Source organism: Emys orbicularis, chromosome 1 (genome assembly GCF_028017835.1).
Source record: "Emys orbicularis isolate rEmyOrb1 chromosome 1, rEmyOrb1.hap1, whole genome shotgun sequence".
Taxonomy (NCBI): domain Eukaryota; kingdom Metazoa; phylum Chordata; order Testudines; family Emydidae; genus Emys; species Emys orbicularis.
In genome coordinates, this window is record NC_088683.1 from 248,467,751 (window position 1) to 248,492,397 (window position 24,647).

Here is a 24,647-nt window from a genome sequence, read left to right on the forward strand (position 1 = left end):
CGGCAGGGCAGGAGGGGTCCCCGGCTCCCACCAGACGGGGCCGCCCCCCCCCCCCAGCTGACCCGGAGGGTCTGTACCTGCGCGGGACACGCCGCTTTCTTCCTCCTGCGCCCCGGGGACCTTCTGGCGCTCATGGCGGCGGCTCCCCCGGCTCTGGCCGGACTCCGCCGCCGCACCCTCGCACTTACCCGCCGTGGCACCCGCTTCTCCCGCTCCAGCCCCGCAGCCCAATCAGAGATCCGGCGCCGGCTCCCCCTGCTGGGCAGGGCGGCCTCGCCTCGCAGCCAGGCGGGAGGAGGTCTCGCCTCCCGGTCACCCACAGCTCACTACCCCGGGACTCCTGCGCCCCCCACCCCCGGCGCTTCTCTCGTTACCTGCTGCATTAACCCCCTCGCTCCCCTGCGCTCCTCTCCCGGCCCCTCCCCCGCCCCGTTCCGAGGCGCGCGCTCCATCCCCCCCAACCGCCGCTCGCGCTCGCTCGCGCACACAGCGGGCGGTGAAGCGCGCGCTCGTCGCGTGCCCTTCTGCCCCCCCCAGCCCACCTTCACTCACCTGCCTTCACGCGCGCACCGGGCAGCGCAGAGCAGCCTAGGAGCCGCGCTGCCGGGCGTCAATTGATAACCCCCCTTTCCAGAGCCAGGGAGCTCGCTGCAGCCAGTTAATGCCCGGGGCGGCCAAGCTTACAGGCCCACCTGGCTCAGAGCAAGCGCAGCCAGCGGCAGTGTTAAACCATGTGCCAAAAACCCCAACCTGAATGCCCCCCCACACACAATTGCACCTGCCGGTGTAACGACCGGCTTGGCGCAGCAGTGAATTGCCGAGGGAGTTTCCACCGCAGCATTAATCCCCTTCACACTGCGCCCAGCCCAGTACCCGCGCTGCTGTAGACTAGTTCGGACTGAGACGCGTTTTCTGTTTCAAGGACAACTCCTAAGTGCTCCCCACATGCATGCTCATATTTTTTACTTTAAATTTGCTGTCAATGGGGTGAGGGGGGAGTGATGGGTAGTATTAGTGGTCCAGATATGGGGTCATTTGAGCAAGGGGCTCCTGAGAGTCAGCCTCCACCCCAAAAAAACCTCCAGCGTTTTACAAAATCAACAGACCGTTATAGCGTGTGGTTTTTTTTACTGCACACCTGAGGCTTAGATGATGGCTCCAGTTGTCCCCCAACTTATCTCAGGCTTACAAGCAGGCTCTCCAACCAGCCCCTGCATGGGAAAGCTATTCCCAGCTCCTCAGGCACGCACCCCCTCTGGAATATAAATCCAAAATTATACCATCTTGCGCAGCACAAGGAACTGTACAGCATAAGCTCATAAAATTCGCCCTCTCCCTCAATGTGGAGAGGAATATGCAACAGCCTTTTGCCCCTGAGTTAGGATTCCCACACACTGGTTTAGATAAAGCAAAACCAAGTTTATTAATTACAACAAATATATTTTAAGTGATTATAAGGGATAGCAAACAGATCAAAGCAGATTACCTAGCAAATAAACAAAGAACACAAACTAAACTTAATATACTAAATAGATTGGATATGAATAGCAGATTCTAACCCTAAGAGATGATACAAGCAGGCTGCAGATTTTTAAGAGGCAAGCTGCACTTGCTTTGCAGCGTGGAATCCCCAGGTGTTTCATTCACAGGTTAAAATCCCTTTAGCCTGGATCCAGCACTTCCCCCAGTTCAGTCTTTGTTCCTCAGGTGTTTCCAGGAGTCTTCTTGTGTGGAGTGCAAAGAACACCAGATGATGTCACTCCCCGCCTTATATAGCTTTTGCATATGGTGGGAACCCTTTGTTTCAAAGCTTGATTCCCAGACCAGTCTGCGGAAAAACACTGACATGCCAAGATGGAGTCTAGAGACGTGTGATCTCATCACATGTCCTTGTAGAGTCATAGCAGCCATCACTCACAGGCTGTTTGGAGTGCTCACAGGAAGGCTTACCAGATGGGAGCTAAACTTTTCCTAAGGCTATTGTTTTTTCCCTAATGGCCTATTGCACTGAATAGGCCCTTCCCCACCCACTATCTAGACTGAAAGCATCTTGTCTAGTGGGCATTACCCAGATGTAACTACATTTGAAATATAGATACATAGTCAATATTCATAACTTCAGATACAAAAATGATACATGCATACAGTACAAATAGGATAATCGTGTTCAGCAAATCATAACCTTTCTAATGACATGTTGCATGACTTATCTTGCATAAAATACAATTATGTCATAATCATATCATAATATCACTGCAAAGAATACGGGGTTCAGTGTCACACCTGTAATTAGGTAAATATGAAATTTTACAGTGCACCCTAAACTATCAGGTTGAAATCCTGACTCAACTGAAGTGTGAGAGAAATAACGCATATTGGAATACAGACCTTACATAAACTTTAATTATTTTTGTTTCCTTACATGGGTTTCATCTTGAGGTTTTAAAGTAACTTTTCCTCTGTCAAGATGAAACTTTCAAAGATAAATAGAGCCCTGTGCAGATACAAATTTATATTTGGGGATGCGGCTATCCACAGATATAAATCGGTATCCACGGAACTGCAGGGCTCTCCCAGGAATGGCAGCAGCAAAAAGAGCATAATGTGGGGCCACTGCTCCCAGAAGCCAGCGCCCTGTGCCAGCAGCTCCTCCGGCGCGGCTGTACCACCCCCAGCCCAGCCCCCAGCCCTTCCACACATCAGTCTGCATCTCCTGTCTGGGGGCTTGCACGCTGCTTGAACACAAGAGCGCGACCAGGGACAGCTGCCAATGAGCCAGGTGCCCGCCCCAGTGGGCAGGGCTGGGGGAAGTTTAAGTTTCTAAATTATCTTGTTTGCAAGTAGAATGACATCTAGTCACAAGATGTTCAAATTTATTTTTAAGTTTTCTGATGGATGAACATTGAGTGGTTGCTAGGTCTTTTCAATCAGTTATTTTTATAGGATTTTGGGTTGAACTTTCCATAAATTGGTGATATAATGCCATATTAAAACTGTTTCACCTGAACAAGGCTATGTCAGTGTCCTCAAAAAGTGATCTTGTGTTCTGTATTTTTGATATTTGGGGTGGGGGGTCATGTACTAACAGTCTCAGTGGTATGCAAATAGAATATTTTTTAAATTGTTGGCTTAAGTGGAACTTTTTAAAGTTGATCCAAGCTAAGGAAGCCTGATTGGACCAAGCTGCATGGTGCCAAGGCAGACCTCGCACCTGATTTGTCCAAAGTCCTTGGAGTAAGGTGCTGCAAGGCAGAGTGAGTGAAGTTTGCAAACCATACAAATCAAGAGTATGTCTGAGAAGCCTTGCCTTTCGGGTCAGTGAGCCACCTGAAGGAAGAACAACGTTCCAGAACCTCTGAGATTGATCATCTTTGGGAGAGGAAGTCACAACATCAATGGACAGCCTACACCAGTCTTTCACCAGTCTCTCCCTTCACCTGAAGGAAGCCCACTAACGAGACATTTGATGCTAACATCATTGTCTGGCTCCTTGACTACAGTTCCACCTCCTATTTCATAAGAGTCCAGAAGATTGTGAGAACTGAGGAGTTCACAAACTCCTTGTTACCTTAAGAATCTTATTTTTCACTTTTATGTTTGCATTCGTTGTTATTATTAACTGGGAGACATCTCCGCCTTTTTATTCTCTAAATTTTAGGATGTGTGAATGTATGTGTGAATGTGCACCCATAAAGTCCATACAGGGAAGGTTCCAGAAAGTACATTCCCCATTTTTAAACAGCCCTAAACACAATCTCATAAAGATAATAAAGCGTCTTTGTATTCTGTATTTAAAAAGCCCAAAGAAACTCACACTGTCATATGTCAATTTTGGTACCTAAGAGGTGTCAAACTTCTGCTGATCAAAGTTCTTTATTAGTCTGTATTATAATATCTCTGCTGGGGGTGGTGAGGAGGAAAGGGTTAGCCATTGCACAAGAAGTGAAATCTAAGGAGGAAGCTTAATCATTGGCCTGGAGGTTATGGTTCAGACATTAGATAATAATTTGGGTTCAGTATCAAAATAGTTAACCAGCTCCAAGTTACGGATGCAATTGACTTGGATTAAATTCTTTAGTTGGAGTTTATACTCAAATAGCCAGCTACCTCCTTGGACACCATATTAGAATTTACAAAGATTGATTATTTGTTATATTAATTTCAGGATTCAACTAATCTGATTATTTGATTCCAATCCAATATTGAGACTAATTTGTTCATTTGACCTTGATTTGATAGTTGTAGTGTTTTATTTGTAGTTTAGTATTATTAATAGTAGCTTAACTTTAGTGATATGTTTTCGATATTTTATGTTTTGCTTGTTTAATAGTTTTTATAATATTTATAGAACTGACACTGAATCACACTTCTTTCAATAAGCAATTTGGGTCCAGAACCTTTGAGTATCTGGATAGATATCAGCTGGTCAGCCTAAAAGCCTAATCAGCTCCCCCAATAAACCTTTGGTTCTCACAGAAGTCAATGGCAAAACTCCAACTCACTTCAATGGGGCCAGTATTTCACCCCCAAAGTCCTGCTTTGCAATGGTCCCTGAGTCAGATCAAAGCACTCGTGTGCCATGACATTGAGCCCTCTTTGTGGCTCCACTCCAGCCCCATCGCTCCATATGGAGTGACAGTGGCAGAGAAGGGGAGGCTCTGGCAACTTTAAAAGAGATTAAGTGTCATAAAGTATAAGGCCAGAAAGGACCACCAGGTAATTTAGTGATCCCCTGTGTATCACAGGCCACCAACACCACCAAGCACCTGTGCACTGCACTGAACAACCGAAATTAAACCACAGTATTACAACACACAGGAGATTAGACTATTATGTGCCACAGGAGAGAACAGGGGGGACTGAAGTGCACCAGTGTCCAAGGCCCCTGCAATGGCAGGGAAATGATTGAGATACACCCAGATAACCCCAGCAAGTGACCTGCATCCACTTGCTTAAGAGGAAGTTAAACAAACCCCAAGGTCACTGCCAGTCTGACCCAGGGGCGTAGCCATGGATGGGCCTGTGTGGGACCCAGTCAACCCACTTAGCATCCAGGGACACTCAAATCGGAGCTGGAGCCCCCCGAATCCAGAGGCTGGGACTCCCAACCCCAGCTCAGTGTCCGTCCGGTGTCTGCCCAGCCGTGTCCCTCACCTGCCAGTGCTGCGCGCTGCTGCCCCGGTCTCCAGCCCCAGTGCCTGGAGTGTGCCTCATGGGGGCAGGTCTGGGTGGGGCTAGCACTGGGGCCGGAGACTGGGGCAGCAGCGCATGGCGCCAGCAGGAGAGGGGCGCAGCCGGTCAGACAGACACTGACCCTGGTTGGGAGGGGTGGGCGGAGGTAGAGCCCTGGCAGGGCCCCCCTCCATCCCATGGGTGCGCCCTGCAGCCTTTGTGCCCTGGGCAGCCTCATCTTCGGGTGCCTGCTGAGCGGTAAGGGCCAGCTGGAGGGGGTGGGGGAGATGGGTCCCCCTCCCTCCTGCCTCCCTTCCTCCCATCCCCGTCATTGCCCAATCCCCCAAAAGTCGGGGCCCACCCAGTTTTCCTGTCCTAGCTATGCCACTGGTCTGACCTGGGAGAAAATTCCTTCTCAATCCCACATATGGCAATCAGTTAGACCCTGAGCATGTGAGCAAGAACCAGCCAGACAAGCAGCTGAGAGAGAGAATGCTCAGTGCCACCTTAAGGCCCTGGCCCTCCCCACCCAATGTCCCATCTCCAACCCTGGCTATCTCTGATGTTTCAGAGGAATGAGATTAAAAGAACCCACCCCGAATACACTGAGGGAAAAATCCCTTCCAGACCCCTGCAGGTGGCCAGCTGAAACCCTGAAGCATGCTTTTAGGAACATAAGACACAAACTGGAATTGAGCCCCAGGCCCCAAGAGCTGTTAAGCCCTGCCCCCTACCATCACAAGTGTTAAGGGACAAGAAGATTTGTCATTCCCCGGGACCTGTTGCACCATTAATGCCTGCCATTGTCCAGAAAAGGTGTGAAGGCGGAGTTCCTGACAGAGACTTCTTTGGAGATTCCAAGAGCTGGGCTAATGGAGAATGGAAAAGACATGCCTCCTCCATCTCCACCTCCAGCAGGTTTTAACACAGGAGTTTGTATCCAGGAAACCCTGCTTGGCAAACTGTCTGCCACCAGCCACCACTGTACAAACACATACCTATATTTAGACAGAGATCACTCCCTTCTGGGGATTAGGAGCTAGCAGCACCTTTGAAACACTTCTCCACCCACAGACAATGGGGGAAGCCAGAGCAACTAAACCTCAAGAATCCTCCACCAGCACCAGGAAGCGTCTTCCTTTCACCGTTTTCGTCTCTGACAGGTCAGGCATCATCACTGCTTTTCATCTCTGTCAGCTGTAGCAGAAATTGTCAGATAAGAAAATCTGCATTATCTAACATTGTCTAGTCTCTGAAATCGAGATGGAATTACAGGACAGGATTTCATATCCTTCCCCAAATTCTTCACTATGAAAAATTCATTTGTAGGGGGAAAATATATATCTTTTGTTGGAGCTTTATTCTTGTATTTTTGATTTTTTTTCTCTAAGTGAAATCTGGTTAAATTAATACCTCTTAAAGGAATAATGCTGTTAAAAGAAGGCATTTTCTGTGCACCAACCAATATGTTGTGAGGAAACGGAGACTGGAGACTATACACAAGAGTGTTTTCAGAAGGGGAAGAGGTGACAGAGAGGGAAAGACATAGTCGAGATGGTGTGATTAATTGTGATCTGTGAGGGCTATAGTTGAGAAGTAGGAAGTTAAAACTGAGTTTAGCTAGGGTATCAGTTAGGGGAGATGCTTTTGTTCACAGAGGATATGGAACATAGTGGTGGCTTTGACCTAGCCTTCACATATGAAAATTGTATTGAGAGAGAGAGAGAGAGAGAGAGAGAGATTCATATAAAGTCCAGTCCCTATTGACTGGAGAGAAGAGATAGTTAATTACCTCTTTATGTGTGCACTTTATAATTTTGGAAGGCATTCTTAGATGCCATTTGATGGAAGTTTGCTCCCCACATTGGTCTAAAATAGCCCCAATTTGGCAACTTTTCTAGACACTGCAAACAACATCTATTGGAGAGCCTGTTTGGGAAGGACTAAGGGTATGTTTCCCAGAATGACGAAGAGGTGGAAAACATTTTTTTTGTAGGTGAATTATTATTTTAAAGTTGCTGAAGTTTTGTTGTTGTATCAGTTGTGTTAGGGTACCTAGAGCCTTATTTATGCATATTTATTATTATATTATTTAAATATAAATAAATAAGAACCTACACACATAAACAGATAAATTTAGTGGTAGGAGAGATTGAAAAGGTGCCAGCTTACATATGTGGTCAAAGAAGAATGAGGCCATTGGATTCAAAACAGCACTGAAATAATATATATTACTGATTTTCCAAATTAAGAAGGTAGTAAACCCCTCAGATCACTCACTGAAGAAAATAATATTATTGTTATTAGATCTATTGGCAACCAGGTATGTTCTGACCCCTCCAAAAGCAGAAAGAAGATACAACCCTACTCTGAGGAGTTTATAAGCCAAGACCCAATCCTTAAACTAATCCCTTATCGATGTAAGCTAAATTGATATAAGACACATTTAAATAAATGTAAGAGTCCACACATGGTTGTCCCACAGTTTAACTAAATCAACTAAAAATACACTGTTAGTTAAAATGATGCAATTTTTAATATAGGCAAGATGTAAGGTGGGTACTCCACATACCTCAATTATGAGTTCCGACTTGCTGTACATCTGTACCCCTGTGTTTGCAAGAAAATAAGTGAATCCATATTTCCAACATCATAACATTAATTTCAGTTGAGAATCAGATTTCTTTACTAGGTTTTAATTTGTGTTAAATGAGTCACTCCTCATATTGTATTTTTTCCTAATCTTTTTCTAATATTTTTTCTAATATTTTGCATAGGATTGTTACAACAATCAAGCTGAAGAAAAGCATCCTAACTGACCCAATTCTTTGACCTTCAAGAGACTTTCTTGTATGTTCGTATGATTTGCATTGTAATTGCACCATGGGCTTCTGCTTCAGTAAATCCAATACTCCAGTATTCGTCTTACAGAATGATCCAAAAGTGGGGAATGTTGAAGAGGATTATTTGCGACAAAACCCTGAAGAAATCCATGTAGGAGTCAGGACTCACTTATTCCAAAATACAGAAAAAATTGAATTTGAAGAAACAGAAAATAGCATTAGAAATAATGCAGAAACTCACACGGACTCTTATTCTGATAATGCATTGCACTCTGTGACTTATGTTAAAGAAACTGATGGTTTAGAAATGACAGATGTGGAATGAGGTTTGATGATATAATTCAGGACTTGATCCAGCCTGAACAAATTAATATGGCATAAAAATATTCTATTTAGTCTACCAAATAACAAATAAAAACAAAATAATGTTTAATAGCTGAGTCAAATAACCATAATCGAATACACTTTCGATTTCAAGATCTATTATTTGGCAATCTTTGGAGTAATTTTTACCATTGTTGAAAGTTCCCTCTTCCCATCCACCACAAATCAAATGTCTTAGAGCATATTCTTATTTTGGGGAGTATGATGGGATGCACAAACCCCACATTGGGCCTGAAGATGTTAAACGACAATACTGGGCCCAAATAGCTCTTCCCCTCCAGCCTGCAAAGCATGCTCCAATTGAAGAGGAAATTTAAAACAGAGCAACTCAGTTCAGAAGAGGGAGGCTAGGGCGGAAGACAAACCTACTCTGAAGGCTCCTGGACAAGTGTACCAAAGAAACCCCCCTGTGAAGACTAAGGCCTTGTCTATACTACATAGTTTTGTCAGCAAAAGGCGGCTTTTGCTGACAAAACACTGTAAGTTTACATGCTACAAAGCTACTTTTGGCGGCAAAACTTTGCTGTTTTGTAGACAAAATAAAATCGCCTTGACGAGAGGCATAAAGCTTTTTGTGGCAAAGTTAAAGCAAACAAAGCATCAATGCTCATTATGTCGATATAACTGGTCTCCCCCAGTATCCCACAATGCCCGCCGTGTCCGCCCTGCTCACTGTTTTGAACTCGGCTACCCTGCAAGCAGTGTTCCCTCTAATTTTTCCTACCCATGTGCGGAATGAATTTTGTTATGTGTATCAATATGAAGGTGATGTGTGACCTCCAATGTGGAGGTGATGTGTGACACATCACCTTCATATTGGTGCACATAACAAAATTCATGTGGTGGGGGTGGGGCCAAGGGGTTTGGAGTCTCGGAGGGGGCTCAGGGCTGGGGCAGAGGGTTGGGGTGCAGGGGTGTGAGGGCTCCGGCTGGGGGTGTGGGCTCTGGGGTAGGGCTGAGGATGAGGGGTCTGGGGTGTAGGAGGGTGCTCCATGGCTAGGGCTGGGAGAGAGGACTCCCCCCAGCTCTCTCTCCCTGCAGCAGCACCTGGGCCTCTCCCCACCGTGGCAGCACCGGGGCTGGGGCTGGAGGATAGGTGCCCCTCCCCTGGCAGGTCCAGGCCAGGGCTGGGTTCGGGCCGGGGGAGGAGTGCTGCATGTCTGTCTGCCTTGAAGAAGTGGGGGATGGAAGTCTAGTCTCTGGCTTAGGCTGGACTCCCCTGGCTACTGAGTTCACTAGCAGTCTCTCCTCTTAGGCCACCTTCAACTTTTTAAGTTCCCCTTCTCCAAACAGGGCATGCTCTGCAGGTATGCCTAATTTGCACTGCCTGAGTGCAGGGATGCTCATTAGGCTAACTATCAGTGGGATGGGGGCATGTCCCATCGCATTCTACCCTCCCTCTGCCCCTCCACCTCCAGTCCCTCTCAAGACCAGAAAAGTTTCTTGTTCAAGCATCAACCCAGTCCCAATCTCTCAGGGGAAAAAGAAAATCCGCATCTGCATGCTCCTTCCTGTCTCGGTGCTCCATGTGGAAGCTAGCTATAAGGCTGAAGTGCCAGATACCAGCACATAATCCAGGGGTTAGAGTCCTTCGAAGAGTGTAGCCAGTGTAAGGGCACAGTCTGTGACTAGGGAGAAAGGACTACCCAGCAGGTAATACATGAGGGTGTCCACAGTCCACTTTATTGCCAGAGCTTCCTTCTCAATAACAGAATACGCTTTCTCCCTGGGGAACAACTGAAGGCGAAGAGCAGAAAAAGTCCTGGGAGAGCACTGATCCTAGGCCAGTGTCAGATGTGTCCATATTCATCACATTGTCTCAACAGACCTTTTTGGTATCTTTGCCCTGTAGCAAATCAGTCAGGGGTGCTGCGATCGATGCAAAGCTGGGAATGAACCAATGATAATATCCTGCCAAGCCCAGGAGGTAGCATATGTGTCTTTTCATCCAGTGTGTAGGGCAGGAGTTTAACACATGGACTTTATCTATCATTGGTTTCACAAGGCCTCCTTCTTCCTGATACATTAAATAAGTCACTTCTTACACTTGACAGGTTTAGCTGTGAGACTGGCCTCTTGTAGGTAAGTTAATACTGCTCTTAGGTGACTGAAGTGATCTTCTCACATATGGCTATAGATCACAATGTCGTCAAGGTAAGTCACAGCGTATTGCTGGTGGGTTTGAAGGATTTGATTAATCAGATGCTGGAAAGCCACTGCAACTCCTTGCAAGCTAAAATGGCATGATTTTAAAGGGGAAATAGCCAAAAGGGGTTGAGAATGCAGCCTTCTCCTGAGAGGATGGAGACAGGGAGATCTGCCAATCGTTTTTTGTAAAGTCCACCATGCTGAGGTATCATGCTAGGCCAACCACTCTAATAACTCATCCATGCGAAGCACTGGGTGAGTGTCAAACTTTGTGATGGAATTGACCTTACGAAAGTCGATACAGAATTGGACCAATCGCTCTTGGATTCCTTGATGACCCCCATTCTCAGCACTGCCTGCACCTCAACTTGGACAGTGTCTCACATCCTCCTGAGTAAGGGCCATGGATTCTTTCTAATCAATTGTTCTGGTGCAGTCTCCACATGATGTTGTATGACATGTGTTCTCCACATGTGGGAGGTCAGACAAGGTTCTCCTTTGTGAAAGTGCTCAACTTCTTAAGATGTTCCTGTAGTTGAATGATGTATTAGGTTTGCTCTGAGGATGTTTGCATCTTGCTCCTCACAACACATCCAAGATTCCCTGGGGCTTGCATCTGTAGAATAGTACAAAGAGTGAGAAACTCATGGAGGCTTGACTTCTTGAATGGCAAATAGAAGTGGTGGGAAAAGCTAGTCCCAGTGCCTAGCCTGAGCACCAACAAACCACTTCAACATCTCTTAATGTCTTATTAAATCTTTCCACCAGGCCGTTTGCGAATGGTACACCGATGTCCTCAGGGCCTTGATTTTAAGGCGGGAGTATTGCTCATGCATCACCTGCAAGGTGAAGTTAGAGCCTTGGTGTAGGATAAGTATAACATTAAAGTTATGTGTTATAAAGAAAGGCCCTGATTAGCAAGTAGAAGGAAGGCCTTGAAAATAATAAGTAATAAGGCCAGAAGGAATAAAGTACGGAGGATGTCTGGTGCAAAGAATAACTAAAGAGATAAGGGGAAGTTTCTGAAAACAAGGTCCCTGATCACTAGGGATGACTGCAGATGGTTTTAAATCAAACAAAGAGTCTGTCTTAAAATGAACCAAAACAGCCCTTCCCCAACCCACACACCAGTGTTACAACCTGTGTGAACCCAGGTGTAATGGGAAAACTGTTGGATAGCAAGTTGGAGGGGAGGAAAGGCCTTGTGAAGAAAGGAGGTTGTAAATTTTATCTGGATTAAGACTAGAAATAAGAGTGAACTGTCTCTAATTGGTTTTTAGCTGAAGTCAGTAAACTGTTTGTTAAAGGGTATAAAAAGTAAACTCTTAAAGGGTTCATTGCTAATACCTGCCTGATCACGCTGAAGCCGACTAATATGGGTCTAAGCACTCCTGGGTTTATCCCATTTGTAAGTATCTTGACCAAATGCTTATAAATGTTTTGTCATTGTTTGGATGTAGTAAATTGTTTATTATTTAGGATTTTTAGGCATGTTTAGAGCAATTGTGTAAGTACCAATTGGCCTTCAGATTTAATAAAGGAATTTATGGTTAAATTGGTGTTTGGTGATTTCCCATATTAATATTTTAAATTATTAATAATTCCAACACCTGGTCAATCAATATTTCCCACGAGAAGCTGAGCCAGGCAAAGAATTTCATAAGCTCAAGAGCAATCACTGTCACCATAGCTGAATGTGAGGGTATGGCTTCAGGGTAGTGAGTGGCACAGTCCAAGTATATGCTGACTTCCTGAGGAGCTCTTCTCTGAAGGCCTCACCATAACCATCCCTATTCTCTCAAATGGGGTTTCCACTAAGGACATTGAGACCAAAGGAGCCTTTGGGACAGTCTTAGCTACCACATACTGACACTCAGGGCAGGAAAAGGAATACTCCCTTATCTCATGGTACACCCCGGCCAGAAAAAGTGACTCAGGACCCAGTCCAGGGTCTTCTCACATCCTAGATGTCCATGCAGGGAATACTGTGTGCCAGCTGGATTACAGCCACTTACGGTACCAGTAGTTGAGCTCTTATTGCTGCTGATTGCAGGTATCATTCCATGTGACAGAGCCTCTCTTTCTCCAGCACAAAATGGGAGTACTGCCCCAGGCACTGGGAGTCTGCTGCCTTCCCATCTACAGACATCACCTGTTTGTAGGCATGGCTCAGCGTTGTGTTGTCATGCTGCTCTTGGACGAAGCTTCCCCCTTTGTAGTAAGGTCTCAAGGTCCACAGCCAGTGCTGGCCATCCCTGTGTCTCTCTGGCTGTCTGTGGTCCCAAGAACGTCCCTTCCTGAGGGTCTTCAGAGTACCCCAGGCCCACTAGGTTGATGGGGTCCATAGACCAGGGCCTGCCCTGGGGTTCAGTTGTGGAATGGATAAAATCATTAATAATTTGTGAAAAGGCTGACCAATCTCAGCCTATAATCACTGGGTATTCTAATTTCTCTGCTAGTTAAGTCAGTGTGGGCCCCCACTGAGACAGGGCTTTGTCTCCATGTATGCACTGTAGGCAAATTGTCCCCTCTGTGTCAATTGTCTCACCCACTAGGGGAGCTTGTATCACAGTTTGGTTACACTGTGCCCATGAGCCCCAGTACCTCCTTCCCTTGGACCAATAGCAGGTTGGTCAACTTGGGGGGAGTCCGCCTATGGACCCTCTCTTTTGCCATACAACCCCCTATGTAGTTGCACTCCATCAATGGGCACTCTTTCCTCATGTGCCTGTGCTGCCCACAGGCAGGGGTGTGCGCAGGAATAAAAATGTGATCGCTTTTGGAGACAGGTTCTGTGCCCCCGCCATGGCCCCGGGGCCAGAGGAGCTGTCAGCTCCTGCCCCAGGGCCAGAGGAGCTCTGTGCCCCTGCCAATTATTGGGGGGACATGTGCCCCTGCTTGCCTTCCCTTGTGCATGCCCCTGCCCACAGGAGTAGCAGGTTACCAAGCTTGGGTCTGCAGGCTCCTTTCTGACAGGGGACATATTTAGACTACGAGGGAGACCTTTGTCTGAGCTTAAGGATTCCAGCCCAGTTGTCTGTGTCACTGGTCAGTTATCTGGGTGATACTTCATCTGAGCTCAGCCATGGACCCTTTGACTGCGAGAAAATTATCCATCAGCTGCTTCATGTCTGACAACGACTCAGGGCAATGCCAGAGAACCCACTCCCAGCCCCTCTCTGAAAGTATGGGCATGAGCTGCTCTATGAGAACCAACTCTGCAACTTGAGTCCTGGAAAGCTCCTTGAGGGGAAGCCAACGCCAGCAATGCTCTTTTAAATCTTGCCCTAAAGTTCTGCCAATGTGTCTCTTTGGTAATATCCAGAGACTCTAAAATAGCAATCTTCACCCAATTGCAGTCTCTAGCCTGCTCTGAGCCAAGGTTACAGCGAGCCAACTGTGCCTGTCTCATTAGGGAGGGAGCTAAAAGAACGCCTGAATCTCCAGAGGTTATTGAGATGCTAATGCTGCCCTCTCAATGGTAGTGAAGAATGCCTCCAGAGCACTGTCAGGGCCCATCTTATTTAATGTCTGGCACAGGTGAGAGAGTTCCTCCTGGTGTATTGGGCCCTACCAGGCCTCCCTGTGCAGGGGGTGGGGTTTTTAACTGTGGCAAAAAGTCTCTCTGCAGTTCTTGCTGGTAGGTCACAATCTCTTTCAGCAACTGCTGCTGTGCTGACTGGGCCTGCTGCTGGGCCATCCACGGCTGCAACATCTGCTGCTGGTATTGTTGCTGCTGGATGGCCTGCTGCTGTTGCCATTCCACCATCTAGCGCTCAGGATCCATCTCAATTGATGCCCCCTCTCCAAGGACTAGCACAAAACCTGTTTCTCTCTCAAGACATTGTATCAGGCACGGAGCATCATGCCTGCATCCTTCACCACACGTAGTCAGCTGTCTCTCAGCCTGGGCTCAGCTGTCACCTCTTTACATCTCTTGTTCTTGGAGTCCCCACTCCTGGGCAAGCTCACTGTCCCCTGTGGCAGTTGAACTCACTCCTGGGTTCCTTTCTGAGTCTAATTACTCCAGTCCCTGGCACTGTTACTTAGGTCCAGCTACAGGGCACAGATGGCCAGAGCCCCTCTCAGGGCTGCATGTCCCTCTGCCCTAAACAAGGGGAAGGGGAAGGAAAGGCTAGTCACTGCCTTGGGGTGTGCTCTTGATGTCAGATATGAAGCAATCGCTTTGTGAGAAGTATTCACTCATGGTGGATAGGGTGTTTCTGTCTTTTTTTTTTTTTTTTTTTTTTTTAGACAAACTACAAAGGCTTGTCTCTGACCCCAGCAGAAGTTGGTCCCACGGAACAGACGCTATCAGCACAACCCTGCCTCGCTCACAGAAACACACACAGAGCAAAATCCCTTCCTGCCCCTGCCGTGCGCAGCCTGGTCTGCCTCGGCCCCCCACCCCAGCGCGGCAGAGCTCCCCTCACGCGGCGCCCGTGGAACCAAGGGCAGCTCAGCGCGGCCCTGCCTTGTCCCGCCAAAGGCCCCGCCAGCTCACGTGACCTACAAGGCCGTCTGGCAACCCCCCATGCGTGGGAGGGACGCGGTGTCTCCTCTTCTCCCTTCCCCCGTGTCACCGGGCGATTCGCTGGGGGAACGTCAGGCCCCAGCTGCGGCGCGGGGCCGGAAGGGTTTGGGACGCGCACCTCGGACAGACGCTCGATATAACGAGCCGCGCGTGAACCGGAGGCTGCTGGAGTCTTCCCTGTCCCCGCCGTGAGTAGCGACCTGTCCCCGCCACAGGCACCGGCGCTCGGGGTTTCTCGCTCTGCTGGCAGAGCCGGGCCCGGCCCTACCCTGCCGCCCGCCCCTTGTCTGCGTCCCAGCGCTCTGCGGTCGGAGGGTGCGTTACAGGAGGGCACGTCCCGTCCCCCCCACTGCCCCCCGGGGCCGGTAGAACGTCGCACGGCGCGTTCGGTCACCGCGGAGCCGCGGCCGCTCTCACCCCGCAAAGCTAAAATCGCCCCGGGCGGGGCCCCTCCCTCACGCGCCCGCCCTGCCCGCGGCTAATGGTAGCGGCAGGACTGGGCACGTAACTGACCTATGCCCGCTCCTCTCTAGTGCGATCCCTGAAACAGGGTGGGGGCATAGGGACAAGGTGACGCGTTTTAGCGTCAAGGGCAATTTAAATCCTACACTTATTAGCTGGACCACTTTACCGACGTCTTAAAAAGTTAACCTGCATATTTATGGTAGACTAGGTTGTTAAATACTTTTACTGCTCCTGAGGGAATTCCGTGCCAAAGAAATAAAAATTTTGCATACATTTAGAAATTTTGCACAATTCTGCGAATTGTGTTTGTAAATAAATAAATGTGGAGGCTCCAGCAGGGAAATGGGGAGCCCAGGCCACTGGCTGCACAGAGATGGGAGATCACGGTACAGCTCCCCCTCGGACAGGGAGGTGAGGCTGCACCTGACACTGACACAGTGCAAGGGCTGACCCTGCCCCTCCAGGCCAGGCACACCAGATGTGGGCAGGCAGGCTCAGCCCAGCAGGCTCCTAGGGAGGGGGGGATCCAAGTGCTGGCTGAGAGGGTTCTGTGTGAGCCAACCTGGCTGCTGGCAGCTTGGTTACAGCTGTGGGGGGGATCTGGATGAACAGGGGCTGGTTGGGAGGTTCTGGGTGCAGGGGCATTGGGACTCTGCAGTGGGGTCCAGGGAAAGGTGGTTGGGGCTCAGTGGGGAGGGCAAGGGGGTTCAGAGTGGGGCTGGGTGCAGCTGGTTGGGGCTCAGAACGGTGGGGTGCATGACCGCTCTTGTGGCTTTCCTTTGCTTCCCCAGCAGCAAGTCATTTTTCTGCAGAGACGCAAAGAAATCTGGAGCGAAGGGGACCAGGAATTCTGGACATGCGCAGTGGCAGAGAATTCTCCCAGGAGCAATGTTAATGACAGTACTGTAAAATTACATTGTAGGGGGGAAAACAAATACAATCAGATACTGTGCTTCCCATCCTCCCCCTTGCAGGCTTCTAGTAATATGCAGCAAGTGGAAACAGCCTTCTGTAGCGCCATCTTAGATATTGACAATGCACCAGTGGTGAAATGCTATCATATTTGGAAGAAGGAAATCTACCTTGTAAACACATTCAATGTGGTAGCATCACTATTTTGGTATCCTGGGAAGAAAGTGAGTACAGCATGATTGCCTTTAGTAATGTGTTTGTACTTGAGGAGTGCAGATTATGAACTTCTTATACCGAACTTTGACAGACCTGCCTCTCCTTTCACACATTATCTGATAATTTTATTAAAACCATGGTAATCCCATCATCCCTGAAGAACTGTTTTCAGTTATTTTATGTCCTCAAGATTTCAGCAGCTGGCTTCAAGTATACAGCAAACAGAGGACTCATTCTACAGTCCGTTTCTAGTGATGTTTACCAGAATTTGTCTGTGGAAGATTGGATTCATGACAACATGAATTTAGAGAACAGACAGGTTCTTTTCCTTTGGAGAAATTCTCCCACTGTGGTGATTGGGAGACACCAGAATCCCTGGCAAGAGTGTAACCTCAAGATAATGAGGAAGAAGAACATAAAACTGGCTCGAAGGAGAAGTGGGGGCGGAACGGTTTACCATGATCTGGGCAATATCAATTTTACTTTCTTCACATCCAAGAAAAAATACGAGAGAATGGAAAACCTAAAATTAGTTGTTAGGGCTCTAAAAGGCTTGCGACCCCAGTTAGATGTGCGTGCTACAGACAGATATGATCTCTTGCTAGATGGGAATTTTAAAATCTCAGGTACTGCTGCAAAGCTAGGAAGGACTGTTGCTTATCATCACTGCACTTTACTATGCAGTGCAGATAAAATAAACCTATCTTCTGTACTGAAGAGTCCTTACAAGGGGATAAAAAGCAATGCCACTCCTAGCATGCCTGCTTTAGTGAAAAATCTCTTTGAAGAGGATCCTACTTTAACATGTGAGATGGTCATGGATGCTGTTGCTGCAGAATATGCAAGATGCCATCAAATTGACCATCATATTACCCTAATAAACCCAGCTGATGAGATAGTGTTTCCTGGAATTAATAATAAAACCAAAGAACTACAAACCTGGGAATGGATATATGGCAAGACACCAAAATTTAGTATTAGCACTTGCTTTAACATGGTGTATGAACAGTCTCTCCTTGAAGTTAAAGTGGATATTCATGTAAAGCATGGGAGAATTGAAGTTTGTAACATAGATTTGCCAGAGCAGTGGCTGCCACCAGCAATGTGCAATGAACTAGAGAAAAACCTAATTGGCAGTAAGTTTTGCCCCAGTGAAACCACAGCATTAGCAAGTGCTCTGCTGAGAATATGTCCACAAAACTATGAGTTACACAGCAAGTGGAGTCTCTTATGTGAGAATGTGATGACACTAATGTGATTTTCATAATGAAAGTGTAAGTCACATCTTTGATACTAACTAGTGCATGATTTACTAAAATTGTAAAATAAAATCTGGTTATTTTCAGTATGTTGTGCAAGTTGATTTTATAGGAGTAAGCTACTACTGAAGTAACTTTCTCTTGATTTATCCACTAAAGTTATTGGAGTCTAGTGCTTTAGTTCATGACTGATTGTGTAACTACTAATTAGACTGATCATAAAACTAAATTTCATGTTGTCAGCACTGTCAACATGAAACAATTTCTCAATTACTGAAGATTAAACATGTACTTAGTCACCCAAATACATGAAGATACTTAAGACTAGATCTATATGCTAAGAGTTCACATCTCAGAGGCAGTGACTTACTGGAAAGCTATACTGGATTTGGACAGAATGACAGTTCATTTTAAAAAGACTGTAAAGCCACTAGTCTAATATGAGGCATTTTGATACGTTTTGGTAACTTCTGAGAGCTTAAAGTTAAATGTATACATGGAGTATCTGCTTTGTCTACATGTTAGGCTCTAAATTAAATTTTATTCTAGACTTTCATTTTATGGTCTAAATTAAAAATAGTAAAGTTTGCATGTTAACATCATGAAAAAAATCAGTATCAGTAAATAATGGGCCATGGACTTGCGACCAGCTCAGATACCATGCAGGAGAACTGCATTTTGATTCCTGTGTCTTGCTCTTTGGTCCTTAACTGGAAGGATAATGGCCATAAAGCAGGACCACACATTTAGATAGTCTGATCAAGTATGGCACATTCTGTTCAGTTATCTTCCATTTATCGGTATGTGGGCCCCTCAATACATGTACTGCCATTAGTAATCAAATAAGTTAATCACTGAAACAGAAGGCTTTTGAAGGCTGTTAAACTGTAGTGTGATTGCCAATTGGTATTTCACAGAGGACTCTGCACAAATATTCACTGATTTTACAGCTCTCCACCTTGTTTAGAAGGAAACAATTGGCCTTAATTATCTAGTTAAGTAAGCTACAGTTTAACATGGTGATTTCCTTCAATCCTATTGTTTTTTCTTTAAAGTATAATACTAAAGACAGTTGCCTAACTTCTGTATATTTGGATTTTCTGTGTTGAATCAAAAACATTTAAGTTTGTGGAGTGCGTACAATTTACAGAAACGTAACTGGTCTCCTAAGCACTTGTGAACTTTCAGCACTGCTAATTCATCATATTTGATAGAGTAGAACCTCAGAGTTTACGACCACCTTGGGAATGGAGGTTGTTTGTAACTCTGAAATGTTCGTAACTCTGGACAACATGTTATGGTTGTTCTTTCAAAAGTTTAGAATTGAACATTGGCTTAATACAGCTTTGAAACTTTACTATGCTGAAGAAAAAAGCTAATTTTAACCATCTTACTTTAAATGAAACAAGATCGGAAACAGTTTCCTTACCTAGGGCAATTTTTTTTAAACTTTCCCTTTTTTTTTAGTTTACACTTAACACATTACTGTGCTGTACTTGCTTTGTCATCTCTGCTGCTGCCCGATTGCGTACTTCCGGTTCCAAATGAGGTGTGTGGTTGACCAGTCAGTTTGGAACTCTAGTGTTCATAACTCTGAGTTTCTACTGTACCTTGCTTTAAAGTGTTACCCCACTTAGTTTAGAAATTCTATCAATTCAAACTGCAAGTAATCAAAAATATAAAAAAATATAGTTTATTCCATAAAAAATGTACACTGCATGTAATTGAGAGAAATTAAAAGCAGGCATTTAAAGCTTGTAAAAGCAGTAATTAAATAACAGAAATATTTGGTCATGTTTTCTTTGTATGTTTAGTATGAAAGACATCCACTGTTGTTTCATGACATGGTCTCAAATCAAAATCACAGTATCCAAGGCAAAAACGACCCTACAGAAAGGAACACAATTTTAGAATAAGCCACTCTGTAGTTCAAATTCATTCAAAAGAAAAAGACACACATACCTGTGGTTTCTTAAAATAATCAAGCCCTCTTCCAATCTTAATCATCCATCCATTGTTGAATCTATTTAAAAATTCACAAGGTTATTCCATCTTCACAAGTTTACAAACTGTGGGTACATTTAACATAATTAGGAAAAAAAGACCTTAGTCATATCTACAAGTTATGCAAATTGCTCCTACCATTTCAATCACAATTTCTAGCTAGAGTAGATGTCAACTGTATAATACAGTAACTCCTCACTTAAAGTCGTCCCTGTTAACGTTGTTACATTGCTGATCAATTAGGGAACATGCTCGATTAAAGTTGTGCAATGCTCCCTTCTAACGTCGTTTGGCAGCCGCCTGCTTTGTCCACTGCTTACAGGAAGAGCAGCCCGTTGCAGCTAGCTGGTGGGGGCTTGTAACCAGGATGGACCGGCAGCCCCCTAAGTTCCCGATGCTGCAGCCACCCAGCAGGCTATCAATCCGCAGTTCAGCTGTCCCTCCCCCCACTGCCATGTGCTGCTCCTGCCCTCTGCCTTTGAGCTGCTCCCAGAGACTCCTGCTTGCTGTGCAGGGGGGGGAAGGAGAGAGGCTAATGTCAGGGTGTCCCCCTGCTCCTGCACCCCACTTACCCCTTCTCCATATAGAGCAGGGAGGGGACACGGACAGAGAGAGCTTGGGGCAGCAGCTGCTGTCTCAACTTCCTGATCCACTTAAAAAGACAATGCACTTAAGAGTGGGGTCAGCTTACTTAAAGGGGCAGTGTGCATCTCTCTCTCTCTCTCCCACACACAAGGTGTGTGTCTGTCTGCTATGCTGTCTCCCCTCCCTCCTGTTCGTGCTGCCTTGATGAGAGGCTACATTAACAACAATGTGTTAACCCTTGAGGGCTCAGCCAAGTGCTAGTTCATCATTTAGCAGCAAGGCATTCCCTGGGAAATATCCCTCCCTCTTCCACCCTCTAACTTCACCACCTCAACCAAGCTTCACAATCATCATAGCTGTGAACAGTATTAAATTGTTTGTTTAAAACGTATACTGTGTGTATATCTATATAATATATAGTTTTTTGTCTGGTGAAAAAAATTTCCCTGGATCCTAACCCCCCCAGTCACATTAATTCTTATGGGGAAATTGGATTCGCTTAACAATGTTTCGCTTAAAGTCGCATTTTTCAGGAACATAACTACAACGTTAAGCGAGGAGTTACTGTACAACAATGTCTTGTTTTAAAAACTAGATCCCAGCGGTCCCAATGTTGAACACAGTATAAAACTATGAAGAACTTACTTTACTGGATAAAGTATCTGCCTTCTGCTTTGAATGACATTTGTAACCATGGTTATAAATAATTTGTCAGGATTAAATAATTTGAAATTAATTCGTTTTCTGCATCACCAACCTTATTTCTCGATCATGAATTGAAGATGAAAATGAGACATTCAGTGTTACTCCATAGTTCTTTAGTGATTGCTTTATTTCTTCTAGACTACTTGTCTGCTGACTCTTTCCACTGCCCTGTTAAGAGTAAAAGTTGTTTTTTCATGTTCCAATTGTGTCCATTTATCTTCTTCAATTCATTAACACCACTTTGTTCTCATACTTTTTTTGCCAAGTCTCAAAATGCTTATGAAGGCAGATAAGTTATACTCATTTTTGCAGATGGGATGACTGAGGCACATTGACTGCCATGGCCAAAATCACATAGCAAGCCAATGACAGATTATGGACAAGGACTCAGTTCTCCCTCCTGGTCCCATGCTCTAACCACTAGATATGCTGCCTCCCCAGTACACTGAATTATCTGTCCAGACTAAGATTTGGGCTAGAATGAGTACAATGACAACGAGAGGGTTTATACTTGTCATAACCCCAAAATGTATCCAGGCCTTCCTAATTATAAAGAGTCTCCCAACAGAATTTATTTAAATGGTGTTTCTTACAATAGACAGTCAACTTGGACAATATAAACATCTTTCTTCCAGGGTCACTTCCACTTAGGATTCCACATAAGTAGAACTTGGAAAAATATTTGGAATTACACTATTCAGTGTTTATGTTAAATCCTCTTGACCTGCTTGCATCTCCTGTTGAAGGAGGGAGGGCCTCAGTCTGACAAATATTGGTAAATATGAATAATAGATGTTATACATGAAGTTTAGATACTTACTTCATCATAGGAAGTGAGGAGGTGGATAGTTTTCACTTTGCAGGGCCCCTTAACAAGCATCTCACAGAATCGTAAGAAGTTGTAGAACTGTAAGAGTTAGTTTGATTATTTAATAACTGAAAAAAATAATTATAGTTTTATATGTGAGCTACTTTCAAGATCCACTTGCCTGGTGAACGTGTCTAATGTATGGGTCCTCTACCCAAACTTCTGTAACAGTCTCATTAAGGTAGTCTTGGAAAACCTTCTCATAGCTGAAACCAGTTGCATTTTCTTCAATTTTAATTTGCTGGTGGTATTTACCATCTAAAAAAGAAGCATCCCTCACTAAACAAGACAGCGCAATCATACATATATATTCTATAAATCCTAGGTAACTGTATTGTAACTTCAGATGTACAAGTGCATCATTTCATGAACATTTAAAAAAAATGTACAGTACAACTTCATACCTTCTCTTTCTTTTTCAATATGTTTTTTAATTGCTTCAGCTCTCTCCATGTAGTCAGATATTTTTTGTCTGTAGTGAGCTTTTTTTGTTTCATCTTTTGTAGCTGTGAATCAAAAATATTCAGATTATCTCAAAAAAGGAGGACAACTACGTCTGGTAATTATTCCCCAGGATAAAAAGTCCTCTGATATTTTTTTCATTCAACAGTCTATAGGAGAGGAGAGAAATCCTTTACTGGACTTACATCCATGTCCAAGAGCCAGTCCCTTTACTGGTTAGTTCTCAATATTTTTCATTGTGTGTACCTATGCTTGGCAGAATTTGATTTTTTAAAAATAATTTTGACTGATAATATCAATGTTTATTTTAAGCACTTTTAAAATTTTCACAGTTCCAGAAAATTATGGGTGGGTGATGAGACAACAATTATTTAATGACAGTAGGTGTTGAGATTCAACAAATTAAAGCTTTATAATGGTTAAAACACAAATTATCAACATCACATGTCAAAATATGCAAATTAAATATTCTTAAGTGAAACTCTAAAGTTCTCAAGCAGAATTTTTTTTACATTATTTCTGTAAGTTTTGATTATTATTCATGGAAATACTTCGTCAGTACACAAATATTTAACGTATTTCTGGTGAAATCAACCCTTACCAACATTTATCAATAAAAATCTAAACCTTCCAAACCTACATATACCCCAGGATAAGCTTCTTGAACCACAGGGTGTGTGTGTGTGTGTGTAAAAGAGAGAAATGTGTGTGTGTGTGTGTGTGTGTGTGTGAGTGAAAGAGAGGAATGTAATAGCTATGTACTAGACAAAAAAAGTAAGTGGGGGCCACTCAAACACAGCAGCCAACCAGCCTTTTGATTTTACTAAGTTTCCAGGAATGTTCTGTTTTTCCTAGGTCTGGTCTACACTTAAAATGCTACAGTGGTGCTGCTGTAGCACTTCAGTGAAGATGCTATCTACACTGACAGGACAGGTTCTCCCCAGTGTAGATAATCTCTCATGGACCTTGTGCTATTTACAGCGGGGGTTACGTCAGTTTAACTGCATTGTTCAGGGGTGTGGATTTTTTATACCCCCTGAGTGATTTAGTTATACTGACCTAATTTCCTAGTGTAGACCAGGCCTTAGTCATTTATGAACAGTGAGGCCCAACACAGGCACATATAACTGTAACATGCCCATCACCACCGCTCTAAGGGTTCAGCACATACATGAATGTTATTAGGGCTGGGCTAGTCTACACGTAAAACACTTCAGTGGCACAGCTGTGCTGCTTCAGCGTAGACACTTCCTATGCCAACGGGAGGGGTTCTCCATCTCCCCAAAAACAACAAGGAGTCCGGTGGCACCTTAAAGACTAACAGATATATTTGGGCATAGGCATCTGAAGAAGTGAGGTTTTTACCCACAAAAGCTTATGCCTAAATATATCTGTTAGTCTTTAAGGTGCCACCAGACTCCTTGTTGTTTTTGTAGATACAGATTAACACGGCTACCCCCTGATACTTTCCACCTCCCCAAGAGGCAGTAGTGGCGCTGTCTACACGGGGATTTAGGTCAGCTTAACTACACCACTAGGGTTGGATTTTTCACACCTCTGACCAATGTAGTTAAAACAACATAATTTTCTAGAATAGACCAGGCCTTAAAGAGGCAGCACCTGCAGGTCAACCAGAGCTGGGCTCCCTCCCGCCACGCACCCTCCGCAACCCCAGAGAAAATGACAGCCCCCACCCTCAAACGTTTGCAAGCTCAGGAGACAGCAGCATGAACTCTGCCACGGGGTTGCATTGGCGCTGCGGCTCCCGACCTTTCCCGGCGGAGCGGGACGGGCAGGAAGCCAGCTCTGGGTGGGGTGGGCTCCAACACTGGAGGGGAGGTAGGGTCCAGTCCGCCGGTACCTTTCAACACCCGCAGCAGCAAGTCGATCCCCTCCTGGTAACACACCAGCGACTCCTGGAAGCGGGACGCCGAGTCCAGCTCCACCGCCCGCTTCAGCGTCGCCACCGCCGGGGGCTCCAGCGCGGCCACGGCGCCCGGACCGGCCTGGGACATGCGGGCGGGAAGCGGCACGCAGCGGGCATCGAACCCCCAGCTGGACCAAGCCTGCGCGCGCCAGCAGCAGCAGCC

The 24,647-nt window shown here is 45.4% G+C and overlaps 3 protein-coding genes across 3 annotated transcripts in view; 1 reads left to right on the plus strand and 2 right to left on the minus strand.

Moving 5' to 3' along the window:
- TSGA10 (testis specific 10) overlaps positions 1 to 134 on the minus strand; it is a 58,755-nt gene extending 58,621 nt beyond the window's left edge. The window contains exon 1 of the mRNA XM_065418360.1: positions 78 to 134. Within this exon, the coding sequence (XP_065274432.1) occupies positions 78 to 134 (57 nt within the window). The remainder of the gene's footprint in view (positions 1 to 77) is intronic.
- Positions 135 to 15,202: 15,068 nt separating this feature from the next.
- On the plus strand, positions 15,203 to 18,010 carry LIPT1 (lipoyltransferase 1). The gene is made up of 2 exons (XM_065417484.1): positions 15,203 to 15,269; positions 16,338 to 18,010. The coding sequence occupies exon 2, from the start codon at positions 16,811 to 16,813 to the stop codon at positions 17,930 to 17,932; it is 1,122 nt and encodes a 373-aa protein (XP_065273556.1). The 5' UTR covers positions 15,203 to 15,269; positions 16,338 to 16,810; the 3' UTR covers positions 17,933 to 18,010.
- A 1,602-nt stretch (positions 18,011 to 19,612) lies between these two features.
- MITD1 (microtubule interacting and trafficking domain containing 1) lies at positions 19,613 to 24,572 on the minus strand. Its single transcript, XM_065423265.1, has 7 exons — positions 24,419 to 24,572; positions 22,500 to 22,601; positions 22,217 to 22,353; positions 22,048 to 22,134; positions 21,280 to 21,395; positions 19,896 to 19,956; positions 19,613 to 19,820 (listed from the first exon to the last, which is right to left on the minus strand). The coding sequence occupies exons 1-7, from the start codon at positions 24,570 to 24,572 to the stop codon at positions 19,725 to 19,727; spliced, it is 753 nt and encodes a 250-aa protein (XP_065279337.1). The 3' UTR covers positions 19,613 to 19,724.
- Between the last annotated feature and the right edge of the window lie 75 nt (positions 24,573 to 24,647).

Excerpts from the sequence above, each read along its gene's own strand:
- LIPT1 (XM_065417484.1), top strand. The coding sequence starts at position 16,811 with ATGGTAATCCCATCATCCCTGAAGAACTGTTTTCAGTTATTTTATGTC.
- MITD1 (XM_065423265.1), bottom strand. The coding sequence starts at position 24,572 with ATGTCCCAGGCCGGTCCGGGCGCCGTGGCCGCGCTGGAGCCCCCGGCG. Across the intron at positions 22,354-22,499 it reads TATTGAAAAAGAAAGAGAAG|ATGGTAAATACCACCAGCAA; the intron begins GTATGAAGTTGT and ends CTTCTTTTTTAG. Across the intron at positions 19,821-19,895 it reads ATTATTTTAAGAAACCACAG|GGTCGTTTTTGCCTTGGATA; the intron begins GTATGTGTGTCT and ends TCCTTTCTGTAG.